Raw genomic sequence first — 22454 nt, forward strand, 5'->3', positions numbered from 1 at the left:
AACGTTGTGGTAGTCAGCATTCCTTTACTGTAATAAAATACTTGAGATAACTTATAAAGAGGAAATATTTGTTTAGTTTCACAGTTTTAGAGATTTCAGACCATGATCAGTTGGCCCCTTTGCTTTGGGTCTGTGGTGGTATAGCACATCTCTGCTTCTGTGGCTGAGAAAGTCCATTTACTTCATAGTCGAGTGCACAAAAGAAAGAGGAAGAAACCAGGTTCTCCTCTTGAAGGATTGCCCCCAATTACCTAAGCCCTCCCACTAGGCCTCACCTCTTAAAGGCTCCATTACCTTCATTAGCACCAGACTAGGGACCAAGCATTTAACATATGGGTCTTCAGGGGACAATCCAAATCTAAGCTATAGCAAAATTACATGGATATGGAATATACTGGTGAGAGATAGTCAGAAGTTGAACTGTCTAAATCCAGAATGTGTAGGAAAAGAAGATATTAACAAGAGGTAAGAGGACTAAAAGAAAATTAGGGCTAAAGAGATTTTGGTCTTGATAAGGTTGAAGAATGGGTATAGTGGTCATGAACTGTAGCTGGTGTTATGATTTGGATTTGGAATGTCCACCAAAACCTCATGTGCTGAAGGCAATGTAGCAATGTCCAGAGGTAGGGCTTTTGGGAAATGGTTGGGTCATGAGAGTTATAACATCATCAGTGGATTAATCCATTTCATGGATGAGTAATTGGACTACTGGGATGTGTAGAAACTGTAGGCAGGTGGGGGCATGGTTGGAGGAAGTAGGTCACTGAGGTCATGCCTTTGAGGACTAAATATTGTCCTTGGCTCCTTTCTCTCAATCTTTTTCTGTTTCCTGGCTGACATAAATGAGCTTTTCTTCACCATACCCTTCTACTATGATATTCTGCCTCACCTCAGGCCTAGAGTAATGGAGTTGGCCAACTCTGGACTGAGTTCTATGAAACTATGAGCCAAAGTTGACTTTTCCTCTTCTAAGTTTTTTTCAGGTATTTGTCATAGTAACAGAAAGCTGAATAATACAGTTGGAAAGTGGGGATTCTTGAATTTAAAATTTCAGAGAGAGGCAGTTCTGGTTATTCAGGTTGAGCAGTTCTGGAGTTTTAGTCAGACCCTGAATGCTTACACCAGTCTGCTGGTGGCACAAGCAGTTTCGCAGCTGATAGGGTTTTTGTGACAAGTTTCCTCCAGTTTCAATGTCTTTCAAAGTAGTATGCTTAGCCCTGGTTTTACAGCCACAGTGACGGGGCCAGATGACCCAACTACAAATGGGGCCAAGATTTTTAAAAAAGTCAGGTAGGGTTAGGACTGCTACTTTAAGATTCTCTCCTCAGTTCCCATTTGATTATTTTGGTTTTTTCTACTGTCCACCCATTACTTGGAATTGATAAATAATGAGATGAAGAAAAAATAGAGGTGGAACAAATTTTTACTCCTAACACTTCAGATAGAGCCCTAATATCCAGAGTATACAAAGAACTCAAAAAATTAAGCAATAAGAAAACAAATAACCCAATCAATAAATGGGCCAAGGACTTGAACAGACACTTCTCAGAGGAGGACATACAATCAATCAACAAGTACATGAAAAAATGCTCACCATCTCTAGCAGTCAGAGAAATGCAAATCAAAACCACCCTAAGATACCATCTTACTCCAGTAAGATTGGCAGCCATTATGAAGTCAAACAACAACAAGTGCTGGCGAGGATGTGGGGAAAAGGGTACACTTGTACATTGCTGGTGGGACTGCAGATTGGTGCAGCCAATTTGGAAAGCAGTATGGAGATTTCTTGGAAAGCTGGGAATGGAGCCACCATTTGACCCAGCTATTCCCCTTCTAGGTCTATTCCCTAAAGACCTAAAAAGAGCATGCTACAGGGACACTGCTACATCAATGTTCATAGCAGCACAATTCACAATAGCTAGACTGTGAAACCAACCTAGATGCCCTTCAATAGATGAATGGATAAAAAAATGTGGCATTTATACACAATGGAGTATTACTCAGCACTAAAAAATGACAAAATCATGGCATTTGCAAGGAAATGGATGGCATTAGAGCAGATTATGCTAAGTGAAGCTAGCCAATCCCTAAAAAACAAATGCCAAATGTCTTCTTTGATATAAGGAGAGCAACTAAGAACAGAGCAGGGAGGAAGAGCATGAGAAGAAGATTAACATTAAACAGGGACGAGAGGTGGGAGGGAAAGGGAGAGAGAAGGGAAATTGCATGGAAATGGAAGGAGACCCTCAGGGTTATACAAAATTACATATAAGAGGAAGTGAGGGGAAAGGGTAAAACAAAACAAGGGAGAGAAATGAATTACAGTAGATGAGTAGAGAGAGAAGATGGGAGGGGAGGGGAGGGGAGGGGGGATAGTAGAGGATAGGAAAGGCAACAGAATACAACAGACACTAGTATGGCAATATGTAAAATCGTGGATGTGTAACCAATGTGATTCTGCAATCTGTATATGGGGTAAAAATGAGAGTTCATAACCCACTTGAATCAAATGTATGAAATATGATATGTCAAGAGCTATGTAATGTTTTGAACAACTAATAATAAAAAAATAAAATAAAATGGTCTCCTCTCAAATCTCCCCAAGAAAAACTAATGATTATGTTTTTTATTCTAGATCTTATTCTTTGAATATACAAATGTTTAGATACTTTATAAAAGAGATAATTCTTTATTATCCTAAAGTTACTTCTTGTCACACATGGACATATTTTCCATGTATGTACCTATCTACCACATTTTTTGAATGGCTGCATAGTATTCTATTATATGGAAGCATTATTTTGTTTAATGATTTCTCTGTTTAAGAACATTTTTGTTCATGGGGCTGGGGAGTAGCTCAGCAGTAGAGTGCTTGCCTAGCACATGCAAGGCCCTGGGTTCGATCCTCAGCACCACATAAAAATAAGTAAGTAAAATAAAGGCATTATGTTCAACTACACCTAAAAAATAAATGTTAAAAAAGAACTTTTTTTATTCTTAATGTATTACTCAGCTTTAAAGAAGAATAAAATTATGACTTTTGCTGGTAAATGGATGGAGTTGCAGAATATCATGCTAAGTAAGCCAATCCCCCCAAACCAAAGTTGCATCTGATATGCAGATGCTAATTCAAAATAAGGGGAGCACTAGAGGAGAATAGAGTTACTTTAGATTATGTAGAGGGGAGTGAATGGAGGGGAAGGGATATGGGGATACAAAGGATAGTAGAATGAAATAGGCATTATTACCTTGTGTACATATATGACTACATGAGTGATGTGATTCTAAACATGTATAATCTGAAAAATGAGAAATTATACCCCATTTATATATGATATATCAAAGTACATAAATGCATTCTACCATCATGTATAACTAATTAAAATTTTTTAAAAAATGTAGCAATAACACTCTTATATAAATATGCCCTTCCATAATATTTATGTGACTATTTTTATTATGTAGATTCTTATTATTGCCTATTTTACAATGTGCTGGGTGCTACCAAATGCCCTTCAATTAATTCTTTGAATAAATCTCTCATACTATAAATAGCGATCTTTGTAAAATGAATTAAATCATATAATTTCTGACATCAAAAAGCAAAACCAAAGATGTTTGTTGGATTCAAATTATTGATACAATACATTTTTAAATTCTTCATTTTAAAGAGTATTTAAACTTTTATGATTAGGTCCCAATTTAACTTTCTTACCATTTTTCTTCCATGAACAAATATGTTCTCTGTTTGATAATGCAAAATCCAAATCTTATGTAAAACCCTCCCATCTATATAGATCTCTCTCCCCTTCTCTATGTAAGACAGAATTACTTACTTCCTTCTCTGAATTCCCATGTACTTAATTTATAATACCCCTGACAGCACTTGATATATTTTACTGTCCTCCAGTGTGTCTGTCTCCCCCATTACTCTGCAAACTTCCTAAGGGCAAGAACTGACTCTTTATTCATATCTGTATCTCCAGCACTCTGCATAATTCCTGAAAGAGTGTTGCTCAACAAATCTTCATGAAATGGTGGAATATATTCTTCAGTTGTAGTGATAGTACAAGAAGAACTTTGGGAGGTAGAGTAGGTAGTGTAATTTTTTGAAGCATAGCCCCATACTGACTGAATACAGGAATGTAGAAGCTGGTCAGGAATGGAGAAATTGGACTAAACTGGCAGGAGTCCTCATGTGATTTTTCCCTACACTACAGAGACCAGCTGCCTATTTATTTGGGTTACTTGAGAACATTTAAAGTAATGAAAATTGAATGATTGAGGATCCACTTGGTAGATTGAGAGTTTGACTGTTCTGTGCTCTTTCTAGACTCTAATGCTTATGCTAAAAGATCCAGTCATTTCCCACAGTTATGAATAACTCCTTGAAAAATCAAAATTCTTCATTTTTAGGGCATGACTCAAGTTGGAAGAGGAATGGTAAATAGGTTAGATACTTTTGTTTTGTCTCTTTAGCCTAGTTCAAGAGGAAAGTAGCCTACTGAAAGGCTCTAGAGCTGTGGGCCTATTCTGGAATAAATCATCTGTGTGAAATGGGTTGTTCTTTCATTTCAGGCAACGCTGGAAGTTCTCCTTGTTCGGTTGCTTTGAAGAAAGAGTACAAGAGAAAGTAGAATACATCATGTCAGAGATATTAGACCTCTCTTTTCTGTCTGAGGTGGAAAGGGATTTGATCCTTAATGTTCTACAGCGAGATGAGGAGCTTCGGAAAGCAGATGAGAAAAGGATTAGGTAAGAGTCCCAGAAATAGTATAAGGTCCCCATTCCCTTGACCAGTGATATCTAGGCTTTTCTTTGTGCTTCTCATTTGACTTTCAGAGGAAATTGTGTACATGACATTTACAATTCTTTGTTGGGTCAAGTTGAGCTCTGAGTTTGTTGCTTTCACAGAATCAAATAGTGTGTCTTTGCCCCTCAACTCTTCTCCATCTGACCTACACAGATCCTGAATCCACTTGTGCTTGTCTTTTGGGGCTTGGCAGGCGACTGAAGAATGAACTACTGGAAATCAAAAGGAAAGGGGCCAAGAGGGGTAGCCAACACTACAGTGATCGGACCTGTGCCCGGTGCCAAGAGAGTCTGGGCCGTTTGACTCCCAAGACCAACACTTGTTGGGGTTGTAATCACCTGGTGTGTCGGGACTGCCGCATCCAGGAAAGCAATGGTACCTGGAGGTGCAAGGTGTGCGCCAAAGAAATGTGAGTGTTAACCTATGGCTGAGTAAGAGAAGAGTCCTGACTATGGTATTCAATTATTTTCCTCAGTCTTTGTTAGTTGAATGACAGGAGCCATTCTGCATTTATCCCCCCTGGTGCTGGGGATTGAACTCAGGGCCTTGCACATGCTAGGCAATTGCTCTACCACTGAGCTACATCTTCAGCCTTTTTTAGATTTTATTTTGAGATAAGGTATCACTAACTTGCCCAGACTGGCCTTGAACTTGTAATCCTTCCTCAGCCTGCCATGTAACCTGGATTACAGGCATGCATAACCATACCTGGCACATTGGTCATTTTCTTTCATTCCTTCCCAGAGAGCTGAAGAAAGCAACTGGAGACTGGTTTTATGACCAGAAAGTGAACCGCTTTGCTTACCGCACAGGCAGTGAGATAATCAGGATGTCACTGCGGCGTAAACCTGCAGGTACTGGGCTTTTCTAGGGATGGTTCCCTGTAGGACTTACCCTTAGCCATAGATCCTAGTGTGTTCTGAATGGTGGAGTCTTAACTCCATGGGCTTAGCTGGTTTGTGGGAATATAAAAGATTGTACCTCCATCCCTTCTGCAATTGTTATGATTTTGTAGGAGATGCTGTGAGCATTGTTTCCCTTTCCTACACTCATCAACACCACCCCGATATGCTTTTGTTTGTCTTTAAGCAAATAAAAGAGAGACAGTGGGACATTCCCTCCTTCATCAGACACAGATGGGTGATATCTGGCCAGGAAGAAAGATTATTCAGGAGCAACAGCAGGAACCCAGGTGAGAACCAAGTATTTTAACGAAATGCTACAACATTCCTTTAATTCTTTTATTACTTTTTAAAAATTCTTCTATCTCATAGATGTTCATTACAAGAATATTTGGAATACACAGAAAAGGGTAAAAGGGAAAAATCAATCCTAATTCTAAAACTCATGTAAACAGTAACATGTAAATAGTAACATTTGGGCATATTTACTTCATAAGAACAAGCTGAAGGCAAATAAAAATAACACATAATCATTATTTTAAAAAATTAAACAGTAGTCCCACCAGCAGTGTATGAGTGTACCTTTCCCCCCACATCCTCACTAACACTTATTGTTGTTTGTCTTCATAATAGCTGCCATTCTGACTGGCGTGAGATGATATCTTAGAGTAGTTTTGATTTGCATTTCTCTAATTGCTAGAGATGATGAACATTTTTTCATATATTTATTCATTAAGGGGGTGGGAGGGGAAGGGAGGGGGCAGGGGGTTAGCAAGGATGGTGGAATGTGATGGACATCATTATCCAAAGTACATGTATGAAGACATGAATTGGCATCAATTTACTTTATATACAAACAGAGATATGAAAAAATGTGCTGTATATGTGCAATAAGAATTGTAATGCATTCCGCTGTCATTTATTTTTTTAAAAATCAATTAAAAAATTAAAAAATTAAACAGTACAGGAAATGAGAAAGAAGAAAGCCACAAATCACTGAGATCCTTGCTACCCCAGTTTTCACATTATATATTATGTGAAAATCATTTAATATATCTTTTATCTATAGAGAGATGACTAGATGGATAGACTGAAGAAACTTCATAATATTGGATCATCATATAATAAATTAAAGTCATTCCTTTTTTTTTCAGTGCAAGGGAAAAAACCCAGGGTTTCACATATGCCAGGCAAGTGCTCTACCACTGAGCTACATCCACAGCTCCAAAATCATTTCATTTAATTTTGTTTGAATTTAACAGAATAACACACTAAAATAAAATGGAAGAATTGCTAATCTTTCGTTAGCAGTCAGTTAATCATTTTTGAAAGTTCCTGTTTCAATATTAAACATTATCATTTGATTCTCTGCTCTGAAAGAGGAAGAGATTAGATTTCTTATGTTTCCTTTCAATTCTTTTGCCCTATTCCTATTTGCCACTCAAGTCATTTAGATTTTATCGAGGTTTATAACATTTAAATTGTTACACGATCATAAATCATTATCTTTTTAAAGTAGTTTGTTTAGTTTTAATTTTAAAAGGATTATATGCTGACAATTGTACCATGGTGTATCTATTTCTGCATTCTTTATTTCTTGATTGTTTGGATTTCATCTTTGAGAAGTTCCTTCAACAAGGACTTGTAGTATTTATTGCATTCTTTCGTGTTAAGAGCATTTGCTAAATGTTTTTATATTTGAACGATATCTTAGCTGAGTATTATATTCTTGGGTCACATTTTCTTTCCCTCATAATATTTTAGACATTGCTAAGTTACCTTCTGCTATTGAATATAACTGTGAAGAAGTCTAATACTAACACGATTTGTTTTCCTTCCTTGTAGGCAACTTTGTATGTATGTGTTCACATGTGCACAAGTATGCATGTGGGTATATGTGTGTGCATGTGATTGGATTTACTGTATCATTTTTCCTGATTTGTGGTATATCCTTGATGAGTTCTTTCTTCATTGTGGGAATTTTTATAAGTTAAGTTCACCACCTCAGGGGTATTGGATTTCCTTATCCTCTATTTCTATACCACTGCCTTTTAGTTTTTTTTACTGTATGATGTTAACCATGATTAACTAAACCTGATCCTTCATGCTATCACTTTTTTCACCATTTTCTTTCTTTCTCCTGTCCTTATCCTTGTCTCATTTCCTTATCCTTTTTTCTTGTCTTTTGCTGTTTTTAATTTTAATGATTTGAATGAATTGTTTTTTTAGGTTTCAATATTTTTACTTTGCTTTCAGTCTTCTTTTTTCTCTTATTTTCTTTTTTTATCATTTTATATTTGAGCTCTTGGTTTTTATCCAATCTGTATTCTTTTTTTCTTGGAAATTGTTTTTTTAATTGGGCTCTCCAAATTTTTTTCTTTTATTTTTTTACCATTTATTATTATTTTTTACATGCCAGTAGAATATATTTTGTAATATTATACATACATGGAATAAGTATAACTTGTTCCGATTAGGATCTCACTATGTGGTTGTACATGATGTGGAGTTACATTTGTCATGTATTTAAATATGAGGATAAGAAAGATATGTCCAATTGATTCTATTATCTGTTCTTTTACCATCCCCCCTCCCTTCCCTTTATTCCCCTTTGTCTAGTCCAATGAACATCTAATCTTTACCTCCCTTGTTGTGGGTTAGTATATCCACGTATCAGAGAGAACATTCTGCCTTTGGATTTTTGGGATGGACTTGTTTCACTTAGCATGATATTCTCCAGTTCCATCCACTTACTGGCAAATGCCATAATTTCATTCTTCTTTATGGCTGAGTAATATTCCATTGGGTATATATACCACATTTTCTTCATCCATTCATCTGGTTTTAAGCATATAATCCAAGGAGTGGGATAATGGGGTCAAATGGTGGTTCCATTCTCAATTTTCTTTTTTTTACATTCCAAGTTTTCTAAGGAATTTCCATGCTGCTTTCCAGAGTGGTTGCACCAATTTGCAGTCCCACCAGCAATGTATAATTGAACCTCTTTCCCCACATGCTCACCAACATTTATTTTTGCTTGTATTCTTGATAATTGCCATTCTGACTGAGATGGAATTTCAGTGTAGTTTTGATCAAATTTGTATTAAGTTGCCTGTACTGTAAAGTACTCACAACAACAACAACAAAAACCTATTTGTTTTTCTAGGTTTATATTCTGCTCCACACTAGGTTCTTTGTATATCTTGTAAGTTTTTTGTTTCTCCCTACTCTATGGCTATTCATGTCTGCAGACCACTTTATTTCATTTTACTAGTGTCTAATAGGGAAAGTTTTGTCTATATCTTTTATTTGCTCTGACACAGGTTATGTGAATTGTTCTGGTCAAACTTCTGACCTCAGTATGAAACAATTTATTTGGTCAACCACACTTAGCTATACTGTAGGTAGATAAGAACTGAACACTGCCTTCTGTATATAGTCAATTTCTTGGACAGAGATACATTCTGACAAATGCATCATTAGACGATTTTGTGGTCATATGAGCATCAGAGAGTGCACATGTGCAAAATAAGATGACTATGATGTCACTGTGTGATATGACTTACTTTATTAGACCATCAGTCCATCATTGACTAAAATAGCATTATATAGCTTATGATCATACTTTTAAAATTTTATTTTTAAATTTAAAAATTTCATCTGATACATAAAAGTATACATTTATGGGGTACCATGTTATGTTTTGATAAATGCACACATTGTGTAATGTTCAAACCAGGTAAACCTGTATCTCCTTTGTCATCACCTCTTTATGATGAAATCATTAAAAAAATATTCTATTTTTTTAAAAAAAATACACAGTACATTATCATCGTATATAGTCACCTGAGTGTATAATAGCATACCAGTGTTCCTTTTTTCCCATCTAACTATACATTAGTATTCATTAATCAATCTTTCTCCAACTGTCCTTTCCTTCTATTCTTCCTGGCCTCTGGTAACTATCATTATACTGTCAACTTGTATGAGGTCAATTTTTTAAATTGTACATGTGAATAGGATCATGTAGCCATAGTTCTGTGCTTGGATTATTTCACTTAACACAATGATCTCCAGTTCTATTCATAAATGGCAGAGTTTCATTGTTTTTTAAATATTTATTACTTAGTTTTAGGTGGATACAGTATCTTTATTTTTTATATTTTTTATATGGTGCTGAGGATCAAACCCAGTGCCTCACGCATGCTAGGTGAGCACTCTACCACTGAGCCACAATCCCAGCCCCTCATTGTTTTTATGGCTGAATAGTATTCCATTGTGTATATATACCACATTTTTTTTATTCATTCATAGGTTGATGGTACTCAGGTTGTTTTCCATTTCTTGGTTGTTGTGAAGAGTGTTGCATGCAGATGTCTCTTTGACATACTGATTTCATTTTCTTTGCATATATACCCAGTGGTGGGATTACTAGATCAAAAGGTAGTTTTTTTAATTTTTTGAGGAACCACCATACTGTTTTCCCTAATTGCTACACTAATTTACATTCACACTAACAGCATAAAAGGCTTCCCTTTCTCTACATTCTTGCAAGCACTTGCTGTCTTCTATCTTTTTGGTAATAGCTAGTCTTACTGGGGTAAGATGATAATCTTATTATGGTCTTAATTTGCATTTCCCTGATGATTGGTAATGTTGAACATTTTTCCACACACCTATTAGCCATTTGGATGTCTTCTTTTCCTAAATGTCTATTTGGATGCATTCCTCATTTTAATTGGATTATTATTTTATTGAGTTTTTATTGAGTTCTTTGAGTTCCTTATATATTCTGTATATTAATCACTTGATATATGTGTAGTTTGCAAATATTTTCACTTACTCTGTAGGTTGTCTCTTCACTATGTTTATTATTTCCTTTGCTATACAGAGCTTTTTAGTTTGACCTAATCCTATTTGTTTATTTTTGCTTTCATTTCCTTTGCCCTGCCCTAAAAATATTTGCCCATTCCAATGTCCCATAACATTTCTCTTATGTTTTTTCCTATGAGTTTCATGATTTCAGGTCTTAAATTAAAGTCCTTAATCCATTTTGACATGAATTTTATAATTGGTGAGAGATATAGGTCAAGTTTCATTCTTCTTCATATGGATATCCAATTTCCTGGCACCATTTATTGAAATGATTATTGTATTTCTTTTATTGTAACATTTTTTTGTACTGGGGATTGAGAACCCAGGAGTACTTTAATACTGAGCTACATCCCTGGTCATTTTTTTTTTTTTTTTTTTTTTGAAATAGGGTCTGGCTAAGTTGCTGAGACTGGACAGGAACTTGTGATCCTCCTGTCTGTTTCCTCGTTGCTGTGATTACAGACATGCACCATGATGCCTGTCATTGCTTGTAATTTGATGGAAGGGGTGGAAAGCAGCCTGTGGTCCTGGTTTTAATTTCCTTAAATTATTTTAAATTTTCTCATGGAGGCTTAGTTGGCCCACCTTTGGGTGAATCCTCAAGCTCATGCCAGTGTCTGTGGAACAGTCTTGTCTGCCTCTGTTGAGGTTCTACAGAGGCACATGAGATTATAAATCTTGAGGACTTTTGTTTTTCTTGACCTATCTTAGGTCGGCCTACTCACACACTCTGCTCAGTACCACTTTGGGAAGTATTGTGAAGGAGCTTTTCTGAGCTGAATCTTCTATTTTCACCATGAATTTTTGAACTGTATGACTTGAAGCCATACCTTGCCTCTTTGGTTGCTGCTGTTCAATTTTAGGCTTATGTATGTATGTGTATGTGTGCCTTTCTCCCCTAACTTTCCCTCAACCAAAGGGAAAGAATTTCATCACATTTTATACGATATTAAAAATATATAAATTAAGTCCTCTACTAATCTAACTGCCTCTGCCCCAATTATTGTTATAAGTCATTAATAGTTTTGGCAAATGGATTACCAAATTGTCTAAGCACACATACCTAGGTTGAGTACCTAAACTTTTAATCTCTATTTTTAAAAAGGATGATTATATATATATATATATATATATATATATATATATATATATATATATAAATAAGCAAAAAAATAAAAAGAGAGAACTTTAAAAACTCAGTAATTCAGACAGTCCCATAGGAAATGGGAAAGATTTGAACAGACCTTTCACCAAACACAATTTATAGATGTCAAATAAGCACATGAAAAGATGTTCAGCATTCTTAGTCATTACATAAATGCAAATTAAAATCACCATAAGATACTACTATGTGCCCTCTAAAATTAAAAAGACTGACCATACCACTTATAAGCAGGGATGTAGAACAATTAGGATTCTCATAACCTGCTTATGAGAACACACAATGGTGTAGCATTTTGAAAAAAAATAGCAGTGTCCTAAGAAAAGTTCAATGTGTACCTACATTGTGATTCAGACATTTCATTCATAGGTATTTATTCAAGAGTAGCAAAAGCATATGTTCATTCAAAGAATTGTACAGGAATGTTCATAGCGGCTTTATTTGTAATAGCTAAAACCTGGAAACAATCCAAATGTCCAGTAAAAGGTGGATGGATAAGCTGGGTTTGTTTATACAATGGAATACTAGTCAGCTACGGAAAGGAATGAACTATTGATACATGCAGTAATGACCTGGATGAATTTTAAAGTAATAATAATACCAAGTGTTAAGCATCATACAAAACAGTACCTACTATGTGATTCTGGGTTTTTTTGCCTTTAAAAAATTATTTATTTATTCTAATTAGGGATATATGACAGAATGCATTTTGATTCATTGTACACAATTGCAGCACAACTTTTCATTTCTCTGGTTGTACACAATGTAGCATCACACCTCATGTGCAGTCACACACATACCTAGGGTAATGATGTCCGTCTCATTCTATAGTCTGCCTTTTTGATGTGATTTTATGTATGAAGGTTTTCTTATTTTGTGTCTGTCTTTTTTTTAATTATTAGTTGTTCAAAACATTATAAAGCAGAATACAACAGACACTAGTATGGCAGTATGTGAAAATGTGGATGTGTAACCCATGTGATTCTGCAATCTGTATACGGGGTAAAAATGGGAGTTCATAATCCACTTGAATCAAATGTATGAAATATGATATGTCAAGAGCATTGTAATGTGTGATTCTTTTTATATAAAATTCTAAAAAATACAAACAAGTTTTTCATAACAGAAATCAGATTATCAGAAATAAGAAATAAGACTCTTATTTGCCAGGGGACAGGGCCAAGGGGGATGGGAGGGATTATCAAGGGGCATAAAGAAACTTTTTGGAGCAATAAATGTTCCTCAGTTTAATTGTGGTTATGTTTTTAAAGGTATATACATATGTCAAAACTCATCAATTGGGACTGGGGTTGTGGCTCAAGGGTACAGCACTTGCCTAGCATGTGTGAGGCACTGGGTTCAATCCTTAGCACCACATAAAAAAAATAAGATAAAAATATTGTGTCCATCTACAACTAAAAAAAATTAAAAACTCATCAAGTTGCACGTTTAAACATGTAGCTTATTTATGTCAATTATAAATCAAAGAATAAAAGGAAAAATATAACATGGACTTCTTTCCATGACAGCACCAAGATGTAAGTGTGGTGTTTCATTATATGTATGTACTGTGATGTTATCATCACAGCCCTGGTTTGGTGACTCATCTGTTCTGGGTGAAGAGGCCCCTTTTTACTTTGTGGATAAGGATAAGAATGGCTTTTATTTGCTGAAATTGATTAACACATCTGACATCATCAGTCAGAATGTAATTTCTGAAACTTACTGCTTCTGGCTGTCCATGACCTCTAATCTCATTGGACCCAGAAGACTCTTATTTATCCTAAACATGGAAACAGATTAAGTGACATAAGTGATCTTTCCCATAAAATTATGGAGCCCCAGAGATAATCTAATTCAACCCCCTTATTTTTACAGAAAAGAAAGCAGGATAAGTGATTTACCTGTGATCATACAGATAGCTAGAGCACAGGACTCCCATCTCTTAGTTTATTTTTTACAGAACAGATGTCAAATAATTGCTTTTTTGCCCTGGGGTTGTTTGTATTAGCTCTGGATCAGTACACATTAATCTTTAGGAAAAAACACAAGCAAAAACCACTCTCCATGGGTCACTGTTAAACGTCTTCTCTGGAGGAACGATTTTGTAGGAGTTCTTTTTTCTTTGGAGCAAAGGGAAGGAAAGAATGATTTTAAAGTAAAAAAATAAAATCAAGCTCCCTGCTGTGCCTTGTACTATAAAGCTAATCCATTTTTTTAAAGGAATGACTGGTGTTTCACCTCTTGCAAGCCCTAGGATTTCAACCCCTGCTGTCTGTTTTCACAGAACTATCTCAAACATCATGTGACAACTTGGAAAGTTTATTCTTTACTGGGTAGGATGTTGTAGATTTGGATACTATTCTTTGTTCATTTATTATTTTGTTGGTTTATTTGATAAATACATATGAATGCCTACCATGTGCCAGGAACTATTCCCTTGCTAGCAGACTTTAAATTTGAGGGTAGTTAGCACACACGCACAAACACACACACACACGATCAGTAAACAAATAGTATATCAGGTGTTGACAAGTGCAATGGAGAAAATTAAGGAGACTTGAAATGAAAGGAAATGCTAGGGACACACAACATATATAAATATGTTGTTTTCTTTAGGCTAGATAGGGAAAGTCTTAATGGGGTAACATTTGAGCAAAGGCAATAAGCAAATGAAGGTGCAAACCTTGAGATTATCTTATGGAAGAACATTGCAGGCAGAGAAAACAGTAGGTATAAAGATACTAAAATGATCTTTGTGTTTGATACTTTTGGATAATCTGGAACTGAGTGAGTAGGGTAGAAATGGGAGGAGATAAATTCAGAGATGGGGCAGATCATATAAAACTTGATTGACACTTGAAAGTACTGTCTTACTGTGTATGAGAAAATTGGTTCTGAGTGAGTGACATGATCTCATTTTTCTTTTTAAAAACTGAGATAAAATTTGCATAACATAAAACCATCATTTTAACAAATTTAAGGTGTTCAATGCTGTGGTTGTTAGTAGTGATGGTTGCACTACATTCTTAAAGTACTATCTAAATTCAGAACATTTTCATCACCCCCCAAAGAAATCCTGTACCCAATAAGCATCCACTCCCCATTTTCTACTTTCTATCTCTCTGTATTTGCCTAATTTGTATTCTGTTTCATACAAATAGAGTCATAAAAAATGTGGCCATTTGTGTCTGGCTTCTTTCAGTTACCATAACATTTTCAAGATTCCTTCATGTTGCACCATGTATCAGAACTTAATTTCCTTTTATAGGAGAATAATATTATATATATATATATATATACACACACATACATACATACACACAAAATTTTTATATAGTCATCCATAGATGGAAATTTGGGTTGTTTCCACATTTTTGGCTATTTGGAATAATGTTGATATGAACATTTATGTTTTTACATGAATGTATGTTTTTTAATGCTCTCAGGTCTATATCTAGGAATGGAATTGCTGAACTGTCTGATTTATATTTTCCAGGCTCTTTTTTTGCCACTGAGTTGTGAATGGACTGACTGGAGACAAAGAAAGAAGCAGGGAGATTTGTTAGGAGGCTATTGCAACCATTCACTTGCCAAACAGTAATGCTTTGGACCAGAATAATAGCACTGGAAGGGATGGGAACTGATGAGATTCTAGATGTATTTTGGAGATAGAGACAAGAGGATTTGCTGACATATTTTATTTGTATTATGAGATAAAGAGAGGAGTCAAGGATAATTCTTGAAATTTTCAATCTTAGAAATGACAGAAGGGAGTTTCCATTTGATGAGACTGAGGTAAGAGCAGGTTTTGGCGAAGATTGAGGCTTTGGTTTTAGACTTGTGTTTGACCCATCCAAGTTGGAGAGGCTGAGTAGACTATTGGAAAAACAAGTCTGCATTTAAGACATACATTTAAGTTATAAGCTTATAGGTGATATTTAAAGCCACGATACAAGATGAGATCATTTAAGAGTAATGCTAGATGGAGAAGAGAAGCAACCCTGAGAAGAAGCCTGGACACAATCCAAATGGTAGAGTTCCTAGAGAGGAGGAAAGACCAGAAACGGAAACTGAGAAGGGGCAGCCAGTGAGCTTAAAGGAAGAAACCTTGGGAGTATAGAGATCTGGGAGTCAAGGGAAATTAACTGAGATATTAGAGATAGAATGACTTTTTCCCTTTTCCTGCTTTTCTTATTAATTCTTTGAGATAAGAGGCCCAGGGATGATATTTTGCCTTTTAGATATGAGGACTGCTGTTTTATTTTTATTTTTTAAGTTAAAAACTTGTTAAAACTTGGGAATAATATTTCCTTGCCTTTTATCTGAATAAAAGGTGATATGTGTTCATTATAAAATGTAAACATTAAAACAATCCTTTAAAGTGAAGCAAACAAGAAAGCAAAAGCTTTTAACCAAAGCTTAAAGTTCCCCCATCTAACTGAAATTTTTACCCTTTGACCAACACTTTTCTCTGACTTCCTCAGCCCCACCAGTAACTCTCCATCATTGTACTCTTCAACATCAACTACCATTCTGCTCTTTGTCTCTGTGAGTTAGACTTTACACTTCACATGAGTGAGATCATGCAGTATTTGTCTTTCTATGTCTGTCTTTTTTCACTCAGCATAATGTCTTCCATGTTCATCTATACTGTAGAAAAAGACAGGATTTCCTGTGTGTGTGTGTGTGTGTGTGTGTGTGTGTGTGTGTGTTGCTAGGGATTGAACCCAGGGCCTTGTGTACACAAGGCAAGCACTCTACCAACTGAGCTATATCCCCAGTCCAGAATTTCTTTCTTTTTAAAGGCTGAACAATATTCCATTGTATATATCCATATTTTTTCAACCCAATTATCAGTTGATGGACATTTTGGTTACCTTTACTTCTTAGGTACTGTGAATAATGTTGCAATAAACATGGAGGTACAGATATCTCTGTTTAAAAAAATGTTCTTTTTAGTTACACATGGCAGTATTGTATTGACTTATTTGGTGCAACCACTCTGGAAAGCAGTATGGTATTCCTAAAAAAACTTGGAATGTAACCACGGTTTTTTCCCAGTTATCCCATTCCTTGGTGTATATCCAAAGGAGCTAAAAACAGCATACTTCAGTGATGCAGCCACATCCATGTTTATTAGTAGCTCAATTCACAATAGCTAAGCTATGAAACCAACCTATATGTAGTAATATACACGATGGAATATTACTGAGCCAGAAAGAAGAATGATATTATGGCATTTACTGGTAAGTGGATGGAACTGGAGACTGTTATGCTAAGTGAAATAAGCCAATCCCCTAAAACCAAAGGTCAGATTATCTCTATGATATGTGGATGTTAACACACAACAAGGAAGGAGAGGAAGAATAGAAGTTCAGTAGATTAGACAAAGGGGGATGAAGGGAAGGGAGGGGATCAGGAATAGGAAAGAGAGTGGAATGATTCTCACATAACTTTCCTTTGTACATTTATGAATATACCACAGTAACTCTCTATATATCATATACAATCTCAGGACTTGGAACCTTATTAGGAGGGCTGCTGTTTTAAATGCTTAGGTTCATCATTCACTATGATAATTAAGCTTTAAAGCCACTTTGGACTTCTGCATTCTGTCTTTAAGACATACTGATTATTTGTGGATCTACCTAAGTTGCATTGAAGGAATTTATTCAAGAATTTGATCAACAGACATTTGAGTATCTACCTTATGCTAACCTGTCTTCTAAGCAATGGGAACACAGTGGTGCACAAGCTATGTGGTCACTGATCTCATGTAACTTAGTCTATTGGAATAGAAAGACATTAAACAAATCATTTAACAAAGTAAATAATTTGTTTTAAAGATATAAATACTTACATATGTTATGAATGTTATCAAGAATTGGGGTATTTGGGGAGCAAGTTTATTAATCCAGACTTAGGATATGGTCAGAGAAATCTGGAGGAATTGACATAAGGAGAGACCTCAAGAAGGAATAGATTCAGCTAGATGAAGAAAAGTAGCCATTGTGAAAAGAACACCTCAGGCAAAGAAAAGAAGGAAGAGAAAGAACTTTGGGATATTCAGGGAACCAAAAGGTCTTCTTCTTTCCAGAACGAAAGTACAAAGAAGAGTGGAGGGTGAAAGATGAGGCTGGAGTACTGAGCAGGGTTCAAATCATAATGATTTTCCTGCCAGGCCAAGTAATTTGAATTCAGTCCCAACAGAAATAGGGAACCTGTGAAGTTTTTACAATCTACTCATACTTATTTGAGAAAAATCACTTAGGCTACAGTAGTGAATGAATTATTAGAAAGGAGGTCCTACTGGAGGCAGGAGAGCTGATTTCCTTTAAATATTGACTCTTTGTTTTTATTCTAGCATGCCATTCGAAGTGCCAAAGCAGAAAAGTGGAAAGAGTGTGATAGAGGCTGAGAGTGAGAGTTTGGATAGCTACACAGCTGACTCAGACAGCACCTCCAGGTTGGGTTTCCCCCATTTTCCTTACTATTTCCCACTTCCCTTACCTCTGCTCAACCTAAGTTCCCATTTTGTTCTCTAGCATCAGAATGCATGTTTCCTATGCCTTGAGTGTTCCTGATTTCTGTCCTCAGGAAATCGAATGCAGTATTTTCTCCCCAGAAGTCTTTCAGTAGGTCTTCTACTGATTTAGCTCTGGGTATAGCTTCCTGGAGTGTGTTAAGTTCCCCAGTCTGCTGTACCTTGGAGGATTCTTCCTAGCCCAGAAGCAATTGATGCCACTGCCCCTTAGGAATGGGAGTGTGAGTGTTTGTGTTTGTATAAAGTTGGATATTTGATCTTCTGCATTCCTTCAAGGTAAATCAGATATGAAGTGTATTTTTTGGATTTGGTTACTATGATGACCCCAAGCCAGTGACTCTCCCTCCTTGCTAGAGCTTTGAGTCCTGATTAAAAGAGGAAGGGGAGGAGGTAACTTAGTTCTAACTTCTGAATCTGCCTCCAGGAGAGACTCTCTGGATAAATCTGGCCTCTTTCCAGAATGGAAGAAGATGTCTTCCCCTAAATCTCAAGTTGAAAAGGTAAACCAGGCTATTTGTCTTTCCTTCTCTTCTTTCCCTTCCTCCCTCTTCCTCCCTCCCTCCAGAACTTCTTTCCTTCTTTCCTTTCTTTCCCCTCTCATCTCCTCTCCTCTATTCTTTCTTTCCTTCTTTCTTTACTCAGGCCAAATTTATTTATTCATTTATTAGTATTTAGTTGTCAATGGTCCTTTATTTTATTTATTTGTATGTAGTGCTGAGAATCGAACCTAGTGTCTCACACATGCTAGGCAAGTGCTCCAGCACTGACACACAACCCCAGCCCCCTCAGGCCAAATTCAAATCAGAAATTCAGCTAAACAAATTTTACTTCAGATTCATCTTGGAGCATTTCCTAAGGGTTTAGTTGAAATGCATGAGAAAATAGGTTTTGTAGTACTTCCATACATTTAATCTTTCTTGTAAGTTTGTCATAGTTGACTGAAAATCTGAAGCTTATTCTACTTCATGCTATCCTTTCTTACTCGTTCCTACCACCTGCCCAAATATCCTTTTCCATTTTATTTCCCTTATTCTTTTTCTTTTAATTTTTATTGTTGGTTGTTCAAAACATTACATAGTTCTTGATATATCATATTTCACACTTTGATTCAAGTGGGTTATGAACTCCCATTTTTAACCCCGTATACAGATTGCAGAATCACATCAGTTACACATCCATTGATTTGCATATTGCCATACTAGTGTCTGTTGTGTTCTGCTGCCTTTCCTATCCTCTACTATCCCCCCTCCCCTCCCCTCCCCTCTTCTCTCTCTACCCCTTCTACTGTCATTCATTTCTCCCCCTTGTATTATTTTTCCCTTTCCCCTCACTTCCTCTTGTATGTAATTTTGTATAACACTGAGGGTCTCCTTCCATTTCCATGCAATTTCCCTTCTCTCTCCCTTTCCCTCCCACCTCTCATCCCTGTTTAATGTTAATCTTCTTCTCATGCTCTTCGTCCCTACTCTGTTCTTAGTTACTCTCCTTATATCAAAGAAGACATTTGGCATTTGTTTTTTAGGGATTGGCTAGCTTCACTTAGCATAATCTGCTCTAATGCCATCCATTTCCCTGCAAATTCTATGATTGTGTCATTTTTTAATGCAGAGTAATACTCCATTGTGTATAAATGCCATATTTTTTTAATCCATTCGTCTATTGAAGGACATCTAGGTTGGTTCCACAGTCTTGCTATTGTGAATTGTGCTGCTATGAACATCGATGTAGCAGTGTCCCTGTAGCATGCTCTTTTTAGGTCTTTAGGGAATAGACCGAGAAGGGGAATAGCTGGGTCAAATGGTGGTTCCATTCCCAGCTTTCCAAGAATTCTCCATACTGTTTTCCAAATTGGCTGCACCAATTTGCAGTCCCACCAGCAATGTACAAGTGTACCCTTTTCCCCACATCCTCGCCAGCACTTGTTGTTGTTTGACTTCATAATGGCTGCCAATCTTACTGGAGTAAGATGGTATCTTAGGGTGTTTTTGATTTGCATTTCTCTGACTGCTAGAGATGGTGAGCATTTTTTCATGTACTTGTTGATTGATTGTATGTCCTCCTCTGAGAAGTGTCTGTTCAGGTCCTTGGCCCATTTGTTGATTGGGTTATTTGTTATCTTATTGTCTAATTTTTTGAGTTCTTTGTATACTCTGGATATTAGGGCTCTATCTGAAGTGTGAGGAGTAAAGATTTGTTCCCAGGATGTAGGCTCCCTATTTACCTCTCTTATTGTTTCTTTTGCTGAGAAAAAACTTTTTAGTTTGAGTAAGTCCCATTTGTTGATTCTAGTTATTAACTCTTGTACTATGGGTGTCCTATTGAGGAATTTGGAGCCCGACCCCACAGTATGTAGATTGTAGCCAAGTTTTTCTTCTATCAGACGCCGTGTCTCTGATTTGATATCAAGCTCCTTGATCCATTTTGAATTAACTTTTGTGCATGGCGACAGAAAGGGATTCAGTTTCATTTTGTTGCATATGGATTTCCAGTTTTCCCAGCACCATTTGTTGAAGATGCTATCCTTCCTCCTTCCTCCATTGCATGCTTTTAGCCCCTTTATCAAATATAAGATAGTTGTAGTTTTGTGGATTGGTTTCTGTGTCTTCTATTCTGTACCATTGGTCCACCCGCCTGTTTTGGTACCAGTACCATGCTGTTTGTGTTACTATTGCTCTGTAGTATAGTTTGAAGTCTGGTATCGCTATACTGCCTGATTCACACTTCCTGCTTAGCATTGTTTTTGTCCTTATTCTTTCCTAGGAAATTCATTCAGGGGGTCAAAATGTGGTACCTGTTGATGAGGGTGAAATGATATTCAAGAAGAACACCAGAAAAATCCTCAGGCCTTCAGGTAGCCAGTTTCCCTTTATAGCCTTCAGGACTGAAATTCTGAATATCCTTTCTGGGCTCTTGTTATGGAGTAGAGTGGGTCTCTTTTGATTTGGGTTTTTGGTCTTCCACTCAGAATGCACTAAATCTGTGATAGATCTGCGCCCAGAAGATATGGGGCATGAAAGTGGCTCCTTGGGAGACAGAAGCAAATCTGTCCCAGGCCTCAACGTGGATATGGTAAGTACTATTATATATTTAATTTGGCCAATACATTCATCTTTTTTTTAAATGTAGAGGTGATTTTAGTACTTGTTTTCAGTCAATCTGTTTAAAATGCAACATGAATGTTGATTGCCCCCAATTTCTGAAGTAAATCCAATTCCTGTTTTGCTTAAAGGAAATAACTGTTTTCTCTGTTATCTTCTAATATCCTGCTATATAGTTAAGTGCTCAAATAAATACTTATTTCAAAAATGTAAAGGGATGGATGGGTTGAAGTAGTTGAATGGAAAAGAGTTATATTTCCTATAAAAATGTTAAGTAATTATATCTTATTCTTTTTTAAATATGATAAAATGGCTTTCTTTCTGGGAAGCCAGAAATGGGGTACCATATCAAAATAAAAATACTTGCATATGTGTTTACATGAAATCTCAGAACTTTGCAACAATTAAGGTTTCCATTAAAGGAAAGATATTAGTTTTTGAAGTTTATCTTTTTTTGGGGGGTGGATACCAGGGATTGAACTCAGGGGCACTTCACCACTGAGCCACATCCCCAGCCTTATTTTGTATTTTCTTTAGAGACAGGGTCTCACTGAGTTGCTTAGTGCCTCACTTTTGCTGAGGCTGGGTTTGAACTCACGATCCTCCTGCCTCAGCCTCCAGAGACCCTGGGATTACAGGCATGTGCCCCTGCACCCTGGTATTATTTTTATTAATTCTTAATCTATATTTACTGCTCCAGGAAGAAAAAGAGGCAGAATCAGAAGCAATAGCAGAAGAAGAAGAAGAAGAAGAAGAAGAAGAAGAAGAAGAAGAAGAAGAAGAAGAAGAAGAAGAAGACATTGACCACCTGGTGAAGTTGCATCGCCAGAAACTAGCCAGAAGCAGCATGCAAAGTGGATCCTCCATGGTAAGTTCTGTTAGTTCTGTGGTTAGAGACACTTCCAGGAAGGAAAGAAGACACTCCCTAGAGCAGACTCAGTACCTGGCAAAAATCAGCTTAGATGCCTTTTCCAGGTAAAGCAGATGCATTTGTTTGTACTTATCCTTAACCATGAGGTGAATGAATGGGCTTTTTCTGCCATACAAGCAAAGATGT

The 22454-nt window shown here is 36.5% G+C and overlaps 1 protein-coding gene across 2 annotated transcripts in view; it reads left to right on the forward strand.

Annotated features, from left to right (window-relative positions):
- Sytl4 (synaptotagmin like 4) overlaps positions 1-22454 on the forward strand; it is a 61890-nt gene that overhangs the window by 23740 nt on the left and 15696 nt on the right. For both annotated transcript variants that reach the window (XM_071606279.1, XM_071606280.1), the window contains 9 exons: positions 4579-4755; positions 5007-5222; positions 5558-5667; positions 5903-6005; positions 18120-18221; positions 18724-18799; positions 21060-21150; positions 21265-21368; positions 22098-22265. In XM_071606279.1, the coding sequence (XP_071462380.1) occupies positions 4646-4755; positions 5007-5222; positions 5558-5667; positions 5903-6005; positions 18120-18221; positions 18724-18799; positions 21060-21150; positions 21265-21368; positions 22098-22265 (1080 nt within the window). In that variant the 5' untranslated portion in view covers positions 4579-4645. The remainder of the gene's footprint in view (positions 1-4578; positions 4756-5006; positions 5223-5557; positions 5668-5902; positions 6006-18119; positions 18222-18723; positions 18800-21059; positions 21151-21264; positions 21369-22097; positions 22266-22454) is intronic.

This window comes from Marmota flaviventris, chromosome X, assembly GCF_047511675.1.
Source record: "Marmota flaviventris isolate mMarFla1 chromosome X, mMarFla1.hap1, whole genome shotgun sequence".
NCBI lineage: Eukaryota > Metazoa > Chordata > Mammalia > Rodentia > Sciuridae > Marmota > Marmota flaviventris.